Consider the following 20,121-nt stretch of genomic DNA (forward strand, 5'->3'; position numbering starts at 1 on the left):
TTTTTTTTTTCTCTTTCCTCCCTAGCTAGTATTGTTCATATCTTTTTATAGGTCAAAATTAGTCTTGTAGATACTCATATAAACTAAATGAGTTTTTTATTGACATGAGTTAAATTATTATTTTATAAGACTTTAAAAGATTAAGTTAATTCATATATATTACTTTTAAATTATATATTTTGATTTACAAAATTTATCAAAACTAAGACCACTCATAAATATATTTACACGGACCAAATCAAGTGTACATTAATCCAATATATTTTATATATTTTAATGTGTTTTTCACATTATAAAGATTATCGAGCATATATATATATACGTGTAATAATACACAAATTGAAGTGTCCTGTTACACACACACATATACACACTAGTAGTCAAATTGCATTTCTCTTTTATTTTGTGCTCTTTTAATCTTATTATTTAATTTATATTATGTATATTATTTAATTTGAGCTTGCCTCTTCCTGCATTTATTAAAGGATAGCTACGACTCACTCTTTTATGGAAAAAAAAAGGTTATTATAACTTAGAAGAATATCAATTATCGTTACATATTCATGAATATAGAGGGTGGAATATGGTTCTTTAGTGCATGAAACAAACAAAAGAAATCAAGAACAGCTGAGTGGGATATGCAATAATAAGATCATAATTATTGGTGTAACTTAATTATTAGTAACCAAAATTGAACACCAAATAAATAATATAATATTATTTAAGTGGTGGTAACTATTTGGTCCCTTCTGTGTAAAAGGAAAAAAGGATAATATTCTCTGTTATCTCCATACTCATAACTTGGTCAAATTGAATGAAAATTTATATAAATTTGGTAATTTAGGTAGCATTTTTTGTTCATGTTTTGAGGTTAAGTCAGAAAGGAGAAAGGATGATGTAGAGGCATGAGCCTTAATTTTTTAAAAGAAATACAAAACAAGAATAGAAAAATGAGCCGCGGTATTTATAAATGCGTCTCCTACCTTCTTTTTCTTTTTTTTTTCAATTAATTAATGTTTTAAAAAAAATACAACAACAAAAAATACAAAAAGAAAGGGGAATAAAGTTACGTAGTTGTGTGTTTGCTATATTTTAAGTTTTCAATGAATAGAAAGATGATAGATTAAATCTTGCCTGTATAGATAAAACTTTTTTATCTTTTCTTTTATCCAAACATATATATGTATCTTAGTAATCCTTTATGGGGAAATTTAAGAGCAGTATTTTTGTTGAAATTTGGTCAGTATTTAATTATTAAAACAATAATTAATTTTATATTATTAGATATTATTTTACACTATTAAAAATATTGATGATAGTTAATTAATGACTAAACATCACAAATTCTGCTTATTCCTAGCATTCCTCATTTTTTTTTATATTTCCATTAAAAAGCAATTGTTAAATGAGACAATTTTATATAAAATTTTTAAAGACAAGGAAAATATTATTAAAGGCAATGAAAATATTATTAAATACAATTTTTTTAAAAAAATACTAAGAACTGACACTTTTTATATATTAATATTAGTCAATATTTTAGTTAATATTTTATTTATATATATATTATCAAAACTTAAAATTTAGAAAATATAAAAACTGAAAACAAACTTTTATAATTTTCATTTTTTTTATTATAAAATCTTAAAAAATAGAAAATATTAAAAGTAAAAATATGTTCAAATTTTCGTTTTCATTTACTTCTGAATATTATTATTATAATAATGTGATTGTACTTGATTAATTATTTATTATGACAATATAATATTAATTTAATATCTTAATTAATTAAAATCCTCTGTTATTATAGGAGCAGCAGAGAGAGCATTTTCCAGATCATCAAGTAATGGTGGAATAATGTTAGCATCATGGAATCCATCAACATCGAAAGCAGACTTCATAGTATCACAAGATGGGTCAGGAACACACAGAACAATAAGAGATGCAGTGGAAGCACTTGCTTCAAGGGGTAGCAAGAATGAAGAAAGAAGAATTATTTATGTTAGAGCAGGTGTGTACCATGAGAAGGTTGTGATTGGACCCAAATTGCAGAATGTGATGTTTGTTGGAGATGGCATGGACAGAACCATTGTCACTGGAAGCAGAAGTGCTGCTGATGGTTCTTCTACTCTTGGTTCAGCCACATTTGGTAAGACTAGCAACACTTTTTTCATTCTCATCACAAATTGCTCAACTCTTTAACAACGTGCATACCGTCACTACAAAAAATAAAAAAATAATTGTTGATAAAAAAAATAAATTTATCAATAATCTACTATTTTTTAGTAGTGAGTAATAATTTCTATAATTTAATATATATTTTATTTTTCCTCCTCCCCTTTTTTTCATATTTAATTTTGACAATTTTACAATAATATTATCTATTAAATTTCTCAACCAAAAGTCATTTAACATCCAATTTTTACATAAAAAAAATTGTACAACTTTATTTTAGTTCCCCAGCAATGAGTGCCTTTATTTTAAATATTTTATCTATCACTCAAAAAATTCTTGTCTTATACCACTCAACACTGAAATATTTTCATAACATATTTTAAGAATGATTTTTGCAATATAAATACGTTACATTTTACTAATGAAAAAGTATAATTAAAAAGCTAACTTTTAATTAGAAAATATTATTAGTCAACGTTAAGTAAATTAAAATCTAACGTTAAGAGAATTTATGATTTAAGATTTTAAATTTAATATAATAAAATAATAATTTAATTTTGATATATTCACAGTATAAAATATTTTACACAATCGTATAATCACATTCATTCTGTTAGATAATTATTTGCGTAGTTAACGTAAAAGATAAATATATAATTATTTCTATTGACGTGACGTTAACTGATATTAACAAAAAAAAAGTTAATTTTTTAGTATTAGTCTTCATTGATCGAACTAATTAAACAAATTTTGTACAAAAATAGATATATCTGGAGATGGATTTTGGGCAAGAGACATGACATTTGAAAACACAGCAGGACCAAGAAAGCACCAAGCAGTAGCACTAAAATCAGGTTCAGATTTTTCAGTTTTCTACAGATGCAGATTCAGAGGATACCAAGACACACTCTATGTCTATGCTAACCGCCAATTCTACCGAGATTGCCAAATCTATGGAACCATAGACTTCATCTTCGGAGATGCCACAGTTGTCATTCAAAACAGTGACATCTATGTGAGAAAACCAATGTCGTCCCAATCAAACTATATAACAGCACAAGGGAGAGAAAATCCTAAAAAACCAACTGGGATTTCAATAATCAATTGCAAGGTTAGGCCAACAAGTGATTTTGTTACATCTGAGAGTTCAATCAAGACATTCTTGGGTAGGCCTTGGAAGAAGTATTCTAGGACTGTGGTGATGAAGAGTGATTTGGATGGTTTGATTGATCCGAAAGGGTGGGGGCCATGGGACGGTGAATTTGCAATTAGGACTTTGTATTATGGTGAGTATATGAATTATGGGAGTGGTGCTTCTTTAAGGAATAGGGTTAATTGGCCTGGCTTTCATGTTTTGAATAGTGCTAATGAGGCTTCTCCTTTTAGTGTTGGTGAGTTCTTGCAAGGTGGTAGGTGGATTCCAGCTTCTGGGGTTCCATTTTCCTCTGGGATCTAATAATAATAAAAGTAAATGTATTTTACTATATATTTATCCAAAACATATAATAATATTCTATAATTTGAAAATTTTTCTTTGGTTCTTAATGGTGCGGAATCTAAAATCTACAACCTAATCGGTAAGTGCATCGAGTCGTACCAAGTAATACCTCAAATGAATGAGATCGATTTCATGAGAATTAATGGACTAAACAACAATAGTTGAATAATTTACTTAGTCAGATTAGTAGAAATGGTGTTTTGAGAGTTTAATTGCATTAAATCGTAAATTCAAAAAATTTGAAAACAAACAATAAACTTTGTGTGAAAGTTATTAGAGAAAACAGTTAAGATTTTAAAGTTGTTTATTTTCTTATTTCTATTTCTTACCAACTATTTTAATCATACAATATTTAATTCATAACAAACTATATTTGACTAAACCCTAATTTCTTAATAATTTAGTCTCCTATAACCTAGTTAAATGTCAATTCCTTAGTCACTTAATTTTAATTAGAGGGTTATATATAAGTCCAATTCTAGTTTATTAACCACAAAACCCTAATTATCCAAATATAAGAGAATTATATGTCACGTATCCCTAGTTCAGATAATTAGTGATTCAGAAGAATTTTTTTCAAACTGTTGTTCAAGTAAATTATTTTTCTAAGATTTAGCAAGAACACAATTAGAATGAGGGTTATTCTTTCGATCTACCCAAATCCTTAAGATGAAGAACAAAAACAAATTCTTGAAATTGAAATTAATACATTAATTAAAATAGAAGAATAAAAGTATTAATCCATAGAATAAACAGAGCTCCTAACTTTAACAATAGAGATTTAGTTCCTCATAGTGAAAATAAATCCTAGTAGAGAGAAGTTGCAAAAAGTGCGGAAGAGAAGGAGGAGAAGAAGAAAGAGAAGAAGAGATATCTTCCTTTTTATATCTAACTCTAATTAATGTAAAATATATTTTCTAAAAACTAATTAATATCTTTTCTAATTAGGAATAGAATAAAATTTAAATCAAGAAAGGAAAAATCACGTTGTTGGCTCTCAGAAAACCTGAAAACCACTCTGAATTCTGGAGCTTGCACCAAACTTAAATTGGGCCAAATTTTGGCACCACTGTGACCGAAACAAATGAGAGAATATGATGATCCTAGCGCCAAACTTGAGCTGGGTCAAGTTTGGCGCCACCATGGCCGCATCTAATGAAGGTTGTATGAGATTCTGATGCCAAACTTAAGGCAATTGGAGTTTGGCGCCACTATAGTCGTATACCATTGTGAACTCCTTGTGAGGTGCCACCTTTTGTTCTAAATCTAGAGAGTAATCATAGATTATTATATATCGTTGGAAAACTCTAGATGTTAGCTTTTTAATGTCGCTAAAACCGCGTCAATTGAACCTCTATAATTCAAGTTATGCTCGTTGGAGTAAGAAGAGATCAGGGTTGACAGTATCATCCACTTTCTTCCTTTTCTTCTACACGAATTCTGTTAAACTCGCTCAAATACCACCTGTAATAAATTAAATTGCAAAACAACTCAAAGTAGTATTTATGATTACTTAAAATACTTAAATCTTGATTTAATTCAATAATTTTACATATAAATTCACTAAAAAAAGATTAAAAAAAAAAGATGGTCAAGCATCACTTAACTATTTAAGTTATTAGTTTAAATAATTCTTAACATATGAGTAGGTTATCGTTTACAGGAATTGCTTAAATTAATTACTTGAATGATTTAAAATTGATTAGATTAATTATTTAAATGATTAAAAATTAGTTAAAGATTTTCGAATTGTGAAAGAGTATTTTATTTTTCGGACAAATGATTAAGGGTCAAAAAGAGTACAAATAAAAGATATATAATTAATTAGTTGATGAAATTTATTAGAAGATAATGATGTTAATTAGTGGATATATAATTAATTAGCATGCATGTGATGTTATGTTAATTGTTATAGCAATTATAATGACTATGTGTTACTACTAATAGTAGGAGATGGTGTTGTGGCTATATAGCTTGGTTATTGATGAGTATATTGGTATATATATAGCTTAATTGGTTAAATAATGGAATATGCATATTTTGTACATTATTAACGCGAGGCTTCCTATATTTTATTGTACTATTTTTCTAGTCTATTAATCTTTTGAGTTAGATTACAATATCTATTATCTATTATTATTTTCTATATATAGTAATAATGTATTTTAATTTTAATTTTTTTAATTTAATTTTAATTTTTTTAGTGTTAGAAGAGAACTAGAGTTCGAAGTAGACGCGTAATAATATTAATTTTTTATCATTATCTTTTATTTTACGATTTTCTTATGCATATATATTTTTTATAATAGATATTATTTTGATATCAATATTTTTTTAACAATGAATTTTTTAATTAAAAAAGTCATTTAAATATAAAATTAATTAATAATAATTACATTTTTATATGGATATTAAAGGTGTCAGAAGCAAAAACTATACGGTATGTACATCAATAATAATGTAATCGGGTTAAGTTGGTTTGGATTGAGTGGAATGTATGCATCTGAATCAATTAAGATAGAATGAGTCTGTTTATTAGACTGGGGTTTGGTTTCATTAATTGGAATTACAAATAAACATTATAACATATTAAAACTACACATTAACATTAAAAATTAATCCTACAAATTATGTTTTTTTATATTAAATATGTGGATAGGATTGAATTCGATATTCAATCATATCCAAATAAGAGCAGGTCTAATTAAATTTTATTTGATTATCATCGATTATCTGTCAAACACTATAATTGATTAAATTAAATTAGTTAATTTTGGTCAAATAATTGTGTTACTAACTCTACTTACCCCGCTTTAATAGAATTGAGTTTAAGTAAATCTAACTCGATTTCAAAAATTAGTTTATAAAATAAAAAAATCTTATACTTATAAACTTTTAAACATTTTATTTTTAAAAAATATGGAACTTGAAATAACCAAAAAATCATATACGAGTATTTATTTAATTTAGTTTTAAAAAAATTTAGTAGACATTATAGTCTTTAACAAAAATTAATTATTTTGTTGACTGTTAATTTCGTAAAACAGTTAAATCCCTGACCACTTCGCTTCATTAATTTTTAACAAAATTGTCTTACATGTTGTGTTAATTTGCCACATCACACTTTAAGTGACACATGAATGAAGAGGATAAAATAATTCTTAACTCCCTCTGCGCAAAAACGATACCGTTTTTTCCAATTTTTTTTGTATCCTTTATAATCCTAATCTAATTACGTTGTGATAGTTATCAGAGGCTAAAAGAATTAGGGTTGAATCTTAGCTTATTTTTCTGTTGTATAATATTTTTACTTTTTCACAGAAATTTGAGAGATATTTTTACTTTTGTCTCGTATCGAGTTGAGAGACATTTTCATTTTGTCTCCTAAGTAACAGAAACAGAATCGAAATAGAGAAGAAGAAATAACACCCAGATGTATCATAGTTCAGCTACTTAGTGCAATGTAGCTTACATTCAATCTCCATCATAATAATGACAGAATTTTTACTATCTTCAACAGATTACAATTACCAACTCTTCCTTAGGATCTACCCAATCCTATCTGGGACAAATCCAGATTTTAAACCCAATCCGAATATGATTAGACCTCAATCTAGCTTTCAACAGCAAAGTGCTAACCTAACTTATAAAGGAATTCCTACAGGATCATGACACAAAACAGAAAGATGTACAAAGCAAATCTGAGACATCTTATGGTTTTTTCTCCTAGTTTTAACTCACTGCCTTTTTTCTCTCATTGACTTTTTCTTACAAACCTCACTATGTTTGCTTTTTACAATGAGACTCAAACAGATTAAACTAAGAAAAAGAAAATACTAAATGAATTACATGAAGGAGAAGGACTCAAACAGCTTAGGTAGCTATAAGAGTGAACTCTGTGCTTTTTACTTACTCTCATTGCCTTCAACCATTGGCTGTTCATCCTTAATATAAAAAAGTGAAGCTTCCAAGATTGAATCGCGTTCAACCCTAATACTGTCTTCTTCTCCAACTTCAGAGACTAGCAGCAACTTCATTAAAGAGGAGAGAGAAGACCAAATCTGTTGCATGCAACTCACCTCTTCTCTCTCATCCTTTTTCTTCAAACTTTTTCAATCTTGACCATTGACCTTGACTTTGGCTCCAAGTTTTGATTTTGAGCGTTGATGAGCTTCTGAACCAAGTTGACTTCACATTCTCCATTGTTGCTTCTTCTATGCTTGAGACCTTGTAGCTTTCTTCTTGGTTTCTTAGTGTAGCACAAAAGAAGGAAGAAACTTTTGATGTGCTTTGACTGAATGAGATTTGCTACTTGACCGAAGCCCTTCCTTTTTGCTTTGATATGGCAACAATCTTTTTGCCTTTCTTCAAAACTTATCTTTTGTGTTTTCCATTTTTTTCTTTCTTCTTCTTTAATTGAGTGATGTGACCGAACTAAGATAGAAAAGAGAGAAGTGATGGCTTTCGGTAAAAGTTTTAAGGAACTTAATTGAATTGAATTTGAAGTTCTAGTTACCAAGAGTGAGAGTAACCGTATGAGGCTTGTGGTCTTTTAGGTTTCTTTCTTTTATTCATCATACTTGGTTTATAGGCTTATGATTGGACTTGTCTTTTCTTTCTTATTTCAAGGTTCAGCCACTAAATTTTAGATCAAGCCGAATTTGAATTAATGGATATTGGGCCAATATGAGGCTTAAATTGCTTTCCTATACACTAAACAAAATTCATTAAACAAACAAACTTGTAATAATTCAATAAATATCTAATTAACATTTTAATAATATTTGATAATCATTTTAATATTAGTTTTTCAAACTCAATACATTGAAACATGTGTTCTCTTAGCATGGCAATCTTTCGAAGCTCATCAGCTCCATGTCGTTTGAGAAGGAAAAGTGTTACTGTTGATCAAAGCATTGGAAGCGCATCCAGTGGAGAGAGGAAGCGAACGGCTAAAGGTGAAAATCTAAGGTATTAATGCGGAGCTTATGCCATTGTAGTGGAGTCTAGCATAACAAAAAATCCAAAAAAAAGTCATTCTTCAGTTTTTCTTTCTTCAAGGTAATAATAATGTTGATTGTGTTGTTTTTTCGTTTGTTGAATTGTTATGATGTTGAATGCTCGGAGATGTTATGTTGATGGTGTTCTTTTACCCTACTAAAAATGGAATATTGTGACTTCTTCTAATAGTTTGATCATGTGTTTGAATATGATACTGCTATTGAAAAGAAAAAGATTAAAAAATGTGAAGATAGAATCAAACAGTTGGAAGATTTAGTTTGTAGGCTTTTAGGGTTTTTGTTCGTGGCTACTGTTGTATCAATGTTGTGGGTAGGAATAAGAAGGGTTTAGGTCACTTTAGCAGATGGAATTGAGTATTGATAGGTGTAAATTAATTACTTGGAGACTAAAGTGTATGGTCTGAAATTTGTTGGAAATCAAAATAGATAAATACTCTTTCATTTTGGAAGTGAATGTGAGGAGTCTCTCACGCGAAGTGTCCGATTTTATGATTAAGGTGGTTAAAAATGGTGTAGTCTAATCAATTTCCAAAATGCATGCAGCATAGGATATTCCTCCAAAATAATGTCATTTCTCTATAAAGGGAGTCATGGATCATTTTGTCCGTTTTATCTACGTATCACTTAACGTGTGATGTGGCGAGTTAACGCGACATGTACGACAACTCCTTTAGAAGTTGACGGAGTGAAATAGACTATGGACCTAAATGACTTATGGAATTAACAGTTAAAGACCAATAAAATAATTAATTTTTGTTGAGAATTAAAGTGTCTAATTTAAAAATTTTTGAGAATCAAAATGGATAAATATTCTATATTAAATGGAGTTCGAACATGAATGACATAATGAAATTAAAGTGGATAAACTAAGTAATCGTTTGACCTGATCTTCTGAATTTAATTATAAGCAATATCAGTCTGAATCAAAGAGAGTTTCAATTAAAGTATAATTATTATTTCAGCTAACGTTAGAATAAAAAAGAAAAATTACATATATAGTTGACTTTTAAAACGTGAGTTTTTCTCTAAATATAATTCATGTATTGCTATTGTACTGTTAAGGGGTGGCAAACGGGCTAGTTCGTTCTGTCCCGTTTCGCTAAAAGTTCATTATTTGATGGGTTGACTTATCTTGCTTCGTCTAGTGAGGCAATTTCAAATTTCTCTTCTATCTTGTCTAACAGTGAATTGGCGGATTAGTAAGTCTGTCAGGTGCAAGCCAATTTTTTAATTAATAAACCATTAAATATTAAATAATATATATAATTTTACAATTATTTTAATAAGTCTATAATTTTTAAAAACATAAAAAATTATAATTTTTAAATTCACAAATATTAAAATCTTTATAATTCTGAATATATAATAAACATAATCATCAACTAAGTTTTTTGAAACAAAATAATAAAACTAACATTATAAAATATAAAATAAACATTTTTCAAAACATATAATTAAATATCTTCAAGTTTCTAATCAATTAAACATAAAACCTAATTCAAATTATAACTTAAAATATCTTCAATTACAAAAAAAATGACAGATCTACCAAAAAAACTTCCCGCACCAAAAGCCGTCAAAATCTGCGGATCAGACGATGCGAATCGGATTAGACAGACTTTTTAATTATGATGTTTTTAAAATTTTAACTCGACCCACTTCTTTTAGCAAATTACGAGGATTAGTACGTCCGACAAGTTTCGGCCCATTTTCCATTCTTATAGATATTCTAATATCCAAATCTTATTAATAATCGAAGAGTTTTAATAAAGAAAACCCAACATTATACTACTACATACTTATACATATATACATTATATTGTTAGACAACATAAACATATTAAAGTACCCTGTTAGAAACAAGAGGTTGAGAGAGTAATCTGAAAAGTGTATTATTGAGTGTGATCAAAGATACAATATACAAAGGGTATTTATAGGTATTAAATAAATTAGAGTAATAAAGGCATAGAATCCTACAATTAATATACAGATATATTATATAAACATAGACGATACTAATTGATCTAAATTGATTCTAATGATTCTCTAACATCCCCCTCAAATTCAAGTGACAACTTGAGTTTGAAACTTATTTAAAACAATGAAATAAAGAGAAAAGAAAATTGCATAAACTGATAAAACGGGTGAAGATGGAACTGCCGAAAGAAAGCGCAGATGGAACTGCCGCTTGTCTGAAGGAAGCGCAGACGGAACTGCCGCTAGTCTGAAGGAAGTATAGACGAAACTGCCGCTAGTCTGAAGGAAGCGCAGACGGAACTGCCGCTAGTCTGAAGGAAGCGCAGACGGAACTGCCGGAAGAAAGTGCAGATGGAACTGTCGCTAGTCTGAAGGAAGCGCAGATGGAACTGCCGCTGTCTGAAGGAAGTAAACTGCCGGGAAAAAAAACGCAGACAAAACTGCCACAAGGAAACACAGACGAAACACAGACGGAACTGCCACGAGAAAACGCAGATGAAACTACCACGAGAGAGCACAAATGGAATTGCCACGAGAGAACGTAGACAAAATTGCCACGAGAGAACACAGACGGAACTGCCACGAGAGAACGCAAACGGAACTGCTGAAAGAGATCGAAAACTATATGATTTCTTCATGAGAATAGGTAAGTAGCGGATGACAATTGTGTTTGATCATTCAACTTGAAAAAAAAAACACAAGATAGAAAAATAGGCTAGTCGGTGAGGTGAAAAAGCAGAATGACAAAAGGGAAAGAAGAAAGGCGTAGAAAAAAAATACAAAAATTACGGTGATTTCACACAAGGAAAACAACATATCCTCTTCAAAGAGGATACCATGACTCTGATACCATGTTAGAAACAAGAGGCTGAGAGAGTAATCTGAAAAATGTATTATTAAGTATGATCAAAGGTACAATATACAAATGGTATTTATAGGTGCTAGATGAATCAGAGTAATAAAGATATAAAATCCTACAATTAATATACAGATATACTATATAAATATAGATGATACTAATCGATCTAAATTGATTCTAATGATTTTCTAACATACCCAAACTTTTTATTTTTGTCACATATTTTCTGTCTATAAATAAAGGAAATTAAAACAAAGTACTATTCAACACCTTGATAGTTAAGTTATCAAATGTTTTTCAAATTTATAAAAGCATGAACAAGGTGGTGAAAATTAATTGTCAGTAGTGAAGAATCATTTAGCGGTTACTTTTGGAAGTTTCTTCCAAAATGAATGAACCATCCTTATTAGCATTTCCCCAATGGCTTATGATTCAATATGCCAATGAAATCCAAAACTATAAAAACAAGACATTTTGTTCACCATTTTGTCTGTAACTTGCTATAGTATAAACACGTACATAACCTTACCAATTGCCAAATCACTCTTTCACCTACTTTACCTTCCTTGCACGTAGTTTAGATCGTCAAACTTCTGCATTTAATTAGATAGATAGCTCCTAAAATGATATGCTTCAGAGATAGCTAACAAATAATAATATTTAATGCCTCATGCATGAATCAAAGTGGCCAGTGACCGAATTGGCATCATCCCCTTTGAGAAGTAAATAAGGTGCAATCACTTGAATCGGAAGGAAGACTTAATTAATTGTCTTTGAATTGAATTGAATATATAACATTAATTATTGAATGTTTCAAAGATATCCTACTTTTATGTATGCAATAGTTCATTTACCAATATTACATTTTTAAATAAAATTTAAATTTTGTGGCGGATTAAACTTTGACTTGATTATATGAAAGATATTGTTGAGAAACAAAAGAAAATGTAACAATATCATTTAATAAAATAAGATAAAAATTTACATATAGTTGTATGTTTTTATATAAAATTAATAGTTTTTTTTTGTGACTATATAAAATTGATAGTTTAGAATTGTTATATGATAATTTAGTCAAATCTGCTAAATCATCTAATGATTTTCAATTATTAATTTTACATAAAAATAACTACATTTGAGTTTTCACCATAAAATAAAGAGTAAATTAAAATCGCACCCTATTTTTGAATGCACCGACAAAAATAACTTTTATTTCTTATAACAATAAAAATATCCTCAAAATATTATAAAATACAACTAAAATAATCAAAATAATATTATTTTTTTAAAAATAAAAAACAAATTTTGTATTTGACAAAATTGGTTATATATTTGATCCAAAAATTTGTAAGAATATTTAGATAATTATCTAAAAATTATATTAAAAAAATTGGAGAAAAATTTAACTTCTAGAAAGTTTTTATTTTTTAAAATTATTTGTGATCGTTGATTAAAAAATTGTAAATAAAATATACTTGACATAAAATTACTAAATTTTAAAGATAAAATTATTTTTTAATTATGTTTGAAAAAAATAATCAAAATTTAATATTTAAACCACTTTTTGATAACGTATTTAATATTATATATTTTTATCAAATTTTAAAAAGAGTATATTTTTATGGTTAAGAAAAGTGTGGTAATTTTTATAAGCGTTTTAATAATTTGGAAGCAAAAGATTGGTGGTTTACCAATATTTTGGGCCGAGTGCTTCATTTGATGGGCCTACAATACCAAATAAAAAACGGGTGAGCCCATAAAAATGAACCAAACAAGCCCAAATCCAAAGGCACCATTTTCTTACACGCGAAGTTATTATAATACTTTTCTTGTAATTTTTCTTCCTTTTGGTCTAAGGTTTTACCATTTCTTGATTTTCTTGAACCCTAGCAAAGTAGCAATTAGCAAAAGACATAGCCTTCAGCATCAGAAAACAGATTGAACCTCCTTCTTCTTCTTTGTGTTGGTGAAATCAAAATGGCTGGTGAATCTGATGTCTCTGAAAATGCACTTTCTTGTGCTAACTGTGGAAAACCCGCAAATCTTCAGTACTTAAACTCTTCTCTCTCTCTCTATATATATATAATTTTACTGTGTACTTGTTCATATATTTTGCATGCACTTTTGAAAATTTAATCTTGTTTGGATTGAGGTATGCTGTTTTCGCATTGAATAACTTTTGATATATGCGGAAAGGCTTAGTTTTTTGGGTTTGATCAAAGTGGATTTTTGAAGTTTTCAGCTGTAGCTGCTGTTGCTGATGACAGCATTGATTTTGGGTAATTTTTGGATTATTAGAGTAGTTTCGGAAATTTCTTAGTGGTGCCTAATTTGTTATGTTTACTGTGCTATGATGTTGAAAAACTGTGGAAGGTAGAGTTTTTGATCAATTGGGTGGTGAAAGTTACAGTTTTTTTTTTTTTTAGTCTTGCAATTCGGTTTAGGAGGTTTGGGATGATCATGTTGTAACCAGATAGGGATGCCCTTATGCATAGATGTGTATGTAAAATTTGTAATTTTTATTGTATTTTATTTTATTTTTATTCTTTTTGCTCAGGTGTCCAAAGTGCATTGAATTGAAGCTTCCTCGTGAAGGTTCTGCTTTCTGGTCTGTGATTTTTTTTTCCATTTTTGTCAATGATTTGATGTCCATTTTATTATCCACTAAATATCTGTGCACAATTATAAAATGATATGAAGACTAAAACCAAGTATAGAGTTGGAATCTTTATGGACTATTTTGCATAGGTAACACCACGTGATACAATATGAGTATGAGTTACAAAATTTTACAAAAAATAGGCTATGAGTGTGAGAAGGAAAAGTAATTAAATTATAAAATAAACATAATTTTTTAGCAAAATCATATCAAATGATATGAGGTAAAACTATATCGATTATCAATGGTTTAGGTACAAGGTTTTGACTTTTTTCAGGAATAGTTTGTAGTTAGATATTTGTTGTTTTTGTTACAATAGTAATATTTAGAGTTAGACGAATGAGTACACAAGTATCAAACGAGTTTACAGATACAGCAACCATTTAGGAGGGCCATGCTTTAGAGCTTATAGGTTACCTTTACAAAGTACAATGGTTGCATCACATAAAACTTTACTAATTGATGTATCGATGTCCTTTTTGTATTGTTCATATTGGAGCCTATTTTGATATCTCTTGACAGCTCCCAGGATTGTTTCAAGTCTTCGTGGAGCTCGCACAAGTCGGTGCATGTGAAGGCGAAGCTATCCTCACCTGGCATGGGCACTCCAGGTGAGCAGGACTCGAGCTCACCTGGTGAAAGTTGGTTATACTGCTTGAAGAGAGGGCAGTCACGAACTCCAAAGATGCCTCACTTTGATTGGACTGGGTAATTTCTAGGACACTGAATCGCTTCATATTGTGGAATGTATGCATCTTAATTTAATGATGATTGATCAGAAACTTATGTTCATTGTTACTTATTTGCAAGGATATGATGCTGTTTAAGCATTTTTCAAATCCTTTTTTTTGTTTTTCCCATGTTCACCTTCTTTTTCATTTTTCTTATGTATTTTTGGCATTGTAGATGTATGCAGCAGTTTACAGCTAACATACATTTTCTTTTCAGCACTTTATCTTATGTTTGTAATGAACTCAATTTTTGTTGAAAGCAAAATTTCATTTATGCTTTTGTAAGGACGTTGCGGCCATATCCCATATCTGTTAAACGCATTGTTCCAGCTAATATTGATAAACCAGACTGGGCAGATGATGTGAGTTACCTGAGTTCTTCCTATTTAATTTCTTGCATTTTTTTATTTGACTCATTTTACTACAGTTTATGTGATAGCCAATAATTTGATAGCAGGGTTTATTTGTTTCTAAATTGTTCCTATCTTCTATTTCCAGGGAATTCCCAAAATTGAGCCTAATAGTGACTTCCAGCATACTGTTGAGGTGGGTAGTTTTTTAGTTTTTCATGTAGGAAATCAATGTAGGATAAAGTTGGAGATTATTTATATTTTTCTATTTAGTCTCTCTTCTAACTGATTTTAATATGTAGATTAAATCTCCAGATCTAATTGCGAAAATGAGAGAAACATGTCGGGTAAATTCTTCAAGTTTTCTATGGCATTTAGTTTTCATAGATTTTTGTGGTACTGGAGTTTTATTTGGCCCCTCTGCTATCTTATTTATTCTTGATCATATTAATTTGTAGATTGCAAGGGAGGTTTTGGATGCGGCTGCTCGTATTGTTCGGCCTGGTGTGACAACTGATGAGATTGACAAAGTTGTTCACGACACAACTATTGCTGCAGGTATTACTTTTGTTTGCCAAGTTCCATTTTCAAAATCTTCTGTTACTGTTATTACTTATTATTATAGGTATTATAATCACATGCTCTAGAGACACTTTTTCATTTATTGATGTTGTTGCTATTGCCAATTACACTAAATAATTAGCGTTGATGGATGTTTTCCACCGATTTTCCACTTATGCAGGAGGATATCCATCACCTCTCAATTATCATTTCTTCCCTAAATCTTGCTGCACGTAGGTATTTTCCTTCTGTTCATATTCTATTCTTCTCAGATTGACCCAGGTATTTGTTAACCATGAAATCTGCTCTGTTTAACAGGTCAGTTAATGAAGTAATCTGTCATGGAATTCCTGATGCAAGGTAGACTGTTCTGTGATTTTCTCTTATTTATCCTTTTTACAGTTTTTCTTTGTTACCACTTACCAGTACCGGATTGTAGTAATAGATCTTCTGACGTCTGCCTTCATTTTAACATAAACGTCACTATCACTTTTTTGATAATGTATCTGGATACATTGAAATGTCAATGTATCTGGATACACATATACATTGATTTTTTTAATGTACCGGAAAAAAGGTCAAAAGTAACATTTGTTTTGAAAGAGTTTATTATAATCCAATGGAAAATATTTCTCTTGAAATGCCGTATCGGTAATTTACAAGTAGTGCAAGTGTAGCTATTTTGACAATTATTTTAACTTGAGAATTTCTTTTGATAATGTCATTTTACAGGAAGCTTGAAGATGGAGACATTGTAAATATTGATGTCACTGTGTACTATAAAGGTGTACATGGTGAGTGGATTAATGTATATTGATATATGTGTACACTATTGAGTTGAAGTTTATACATGACACTTGTCTTTCTGTGTTGAGTTAATGCAGGTGATCTCAACGAAACGTACTTCGTGGGAAATGTTGATGAAGACTCTCAGAAGCTGGTCAAATGCACATATGAGTGCCTTGAAAAGGCAATAGCTATTGGTATATTACCAGTGTATTTCTACTCAAGTTTGATCATCTCCATTTAGAACGTAATTGAATTTTTATGTTTTGACATGTACCTCAAAGCTTCATTGTCAATTCATACACTAACTATAAATTCAGTTTAATGATAAATTTCAGTTAAACTAAGAAGGATATGTTTTAATGAGTGATATCAAATAATATCATATTAGCTGCTTATTGATATTTAGTGAGTAATATATATATATATATACTGCAAGAAAAAAGTGATTTAACAAAAGCTGTTTCTTGGTTTCTAGCTTCTCCCCCTATCCCTCCAATTTGTTTGTTAAAAACTAACCATGATTGCAATGAAATCAAATGCAGTGAACCTTAACCACTTGCAGGAAATAAAGCAGTTGGTATTATGAAGGCTGGACAAACCTTCACAATTGAACCAATGATCAACGCAGGCATGTTTCTAAAAGGTTTAAGTTGATTACTTACATGGATACACGTCATATTTCTGATTTGGTTTTTTCACTAGGTATCTGGCGTGATCGAATGTGGCCAGATGGATGGACTGCTGTCACTGCAGATGGTAAACGAAGTGCTCAATTTGAGCACACTCTTTTGGTAAGTGCATCTTTCTTTAGTCCTGGATTCTAATGATAGATGCATATAAAAGCCACACAGTTTGAGTATTTTTGTTCTTTTCCACCCTGAAAGAAAATGGTCTTACAAGTGCTGGAAGTGACCAACTGAAAAAAAAATGAATCTTCATTGTTCCAAATTTTGGGTAAATTACATTGATTTCTCCATACCTTTTGATTTATTATGCTTAAAAGTGATCTAAGGAAGTCATTGTCCCATTTCGCAAAATACATGAACATACCGAGTATCATCGAATCCCTAGGGGAGATAGTGTATACTTTACAAATGAACAAATATATGTGCAGTATTGTCTAACCTTAGGGGAAGTTAATGTAATTTATCATTAATGCCCAGTTTGGGTAAATAACTTAAATAAGTTCTTTTGAAAAAAGGAGCTTAAAACATAAGGACTTTTATTAAAAGCAGCTTATAAATAAATTATTTTGTGTTTGGTTTTTTAGTTATAAAAGTACTTATTTTAAAGTTGTAGCGTTTGGATAAATAACGCAAAAGATAATTTTTTTTTTATAAAAGAGAATGAATATTAAAATAACCATGATAACAAATATTTTCCAATATTGAATGTTGATTTTACATAACCTAATCACTAATATTGCGTATGATATGGTAGGTGAAAATAAAAAATAAATATAAAATGTGTGTTAATGTATATTTTATTGCTGTTTTTTATTTTTTATTTTTATTCCTATTAGAACTCTCTTCTCCTTTATTGAGGTCAAGAACTTGTTATAATTAACTATGAAAATAATAATAAGCTATAAAATTAGATATGAAAAAAATAAAATTAAAACTGAAATTTCATACCACACTTGAATACAAATTTAATAATAAAAAATAGTGATAAAATGATAAAAAAAAATACTTAGAAAGAATATATGCAGTAAGTTGTTCAAATGTAATATTGTCTGAAAATGTGGTGGAGGATCAATACTTCCATCAGATGTTCCATTACGTAAAAATGGTGAGACTTGGAACATTGCGTGAGAATGATGGTGGAAGGTCAGTGCTTCTAGCAGACCTTGTGTGAAAATGGTGATGAAGGGTCAGTATTTTTCAGAGTCAAGAAGGAAAGTATATTTTTTTTGTTTTAAAATTAGTTTTTTTTAAGTAAGTGGTAGAATGATTTCTCGAGAATCAAGAAGTCATATATTTCTGCTTCTTCAAAAAACTGCAAATTAATTTTTCGGAAAGTTAAAAGTTTTTCTAAAATAGTGCCAAACACATAGATTGTGACTTTTTATAATCCAAAAGTTAAAAAAAGTAGCTTCTCCTACTTTCCAAACGGGCTCTAAATTTTTAAAGAAATTTTCTAGAAAGACAATAGCAGTTCCTTTCTCTTTGTACTTACCTCCTTCGAAGATTTACATGACCTTGACTAAATCTTTGTAAACTCTTATATGGTATTGGATATCAGAGTACACAATACAATGATATGTTAGTGCTTTAAATCCATGGCCACTTATCTATAACTTGTTATGTTGGTGAATTTATGGCTTTATGGTACTTTTGTATCATATTTCCTAAGTACCTTAGGCTATGTATTTTGTAGTTAAATTAACCATTTTTTAACCCTTTTCTTTTTTCAGGTGACAGACACTGGTGTTGAGGTCCTAACAGGGAGGTTGCAGACATCACCCAATGTTTTTCCATGGTTGAAATCATGAAATTTGTGGCAGTTTTCTGAAAAAAAAAAATACATAGAATGAATAGAACATTAGACAACATTTCATTGCCCTTTCACTTCTTGCCTCTTTGGTGGATCATGTTTTGTAACTCATCATAAAGTTCAACATAGATTGAATTCTTCAAACCCCTTTTGTGACAATATAATGTTTTTTTTGTATAATTAAATGTTAGTCATTTTAATAATCTTGTCCTATGTTCTTTTCTTCAGCTTATTTGTTGTAATCAACAAAATAATTAGATCATAAGTAGTCTTAATAAATAATATATTCTACTGCATGATTCATGTTATTTAATTTTTGGTGGTATTTGTATCAAATCCACAAGTAATATATTTTTCAGCTTATTTAATTCATGTTATTTATTGTTTTGTATAATCAAGACAATAAAAATAGGCAGCTATGTAGTGATCAATATACATATAACAGTAATTGTGCTTTGTTTCTTTTTCTTATAAAAAGAAATGATTAGTTGAAAAAAATAATGAAAAATTAATTTCAATAAGAAATTATTTTATTTGTTTATTTCTTTCAAAAATGCTAAAAACATGGAAGTTGAATCTCTCTCCTCTCTTCTAAGATTGAAGTTCATATATCATTTGAAGCAGTTTTTCTCAGAGGAAAACCTTTGACTTGATTCCAACAAAGCCTATTCAAATGTACAACAACAAAAAAATGTACAACAAACATGCTATTACATAATATATCTCTGACAATAAAATAAAATAATATATCAAAATTTTCAGAAAGTTGGATCATTAACATTAATCACAAATTTTGGCTTAGTAACATAAATGCTTCATCAATTCAAAGTACAGGGCTTCAAATTCTAACTTGTGTCTTTATTCCTTTAATTTCAAATTTTTGCTGCCTTTGTCTTAAATCTTACATTAAGAATCATCCTCCTTCGTTTTAGGTTATAGAATTATTTTCCTTTTATTTATATATTTTGCCACTTTTGCTTAGTTTACTTCTTCAATCTTCTTCCA

The 20,121-nt window shown here is 29.4% G+C and overlaps 2 protein-coding genes across 3 annotated transcripts in view; both read left to right on the forward strand.

The window, feature by feature from the left end:
- The window catches only part of LOC107475496 (pectinesterase), a 5,329-nt gene extending 1,616 nt beyond the window's left edge, over positions 1-3,713 (forward strand). Inside the window, exons 2-3 of one of the 2 annotated variants that reach the window (XM_052257503.1) lie at positions 1,817-2,149; positions 2,940-3,713. In XM_052257503.1, the coding sequence (XP_052113463.1) occupies positions 1,817-2,149; positions 2,940-3,631 (1,025 nt within the window). In that variant the 3' untranslated portion in view covers positions 3,632-3,713. Of the gene's footprint in view, positions 1-1,810; positions 2,150-2,939 lie in introns of both variants that reach the window. The other variant, XM_016095141.3, reaches the window with a different exon arrangement.
- Positions 3,714-13,390: 9,677 nt separating this feature from the next.
- LOC107475644 (methionine aminopeptidase 1A) lies at positions 13,391-19,429 on the forward strand. The gene is made up of 15 exons (XM_052257932.1): positions 13,391-13,578; positions 14,088-14,138; positions 14,712-14,897; positions 15,207-15,282; positions 15,419-15,466; positions 15,573-15,617; positions 15,729-15,828; positions 16,013-16,064; positions 16,150-16,191; positions 16,564-16,625; positions 16,716-16,860; positions 17,009-17,025; positions 17,183-17,248; positions 17,323-17,411; positions 19,037-19,429. The coding sequence occupies exons 1-15, from the start codon at positions 13,508-13,510 to the stop codon at positions 19,112-19,114; spliced, it is 1,128 nt and encodes a 375-aa protein (XP_052113892.1). The 5' UTR covers positions 13,391-13,507; the 3' UTR covers positions 19,115-19,429.
- Positions 19,430-20,121: the final 692 nt, after the last annotated feature.

The sequence above is a fragment of the Arachis duranensis genome, chromosome 2, assembly GCF_000817695.3.
Source record: "Arachis duranensis cultivar V14167 chromosome 2, aradu.V14167.gnm2.J7QH, whole genome shotgun sequence".
Classification (NCBI taxonomy): Eukaryota; Viridiplantae; Streptophyta; class Magnoliopsida; order Fabales; family Fabaceae; genus Arachis; species Arachis duranensis.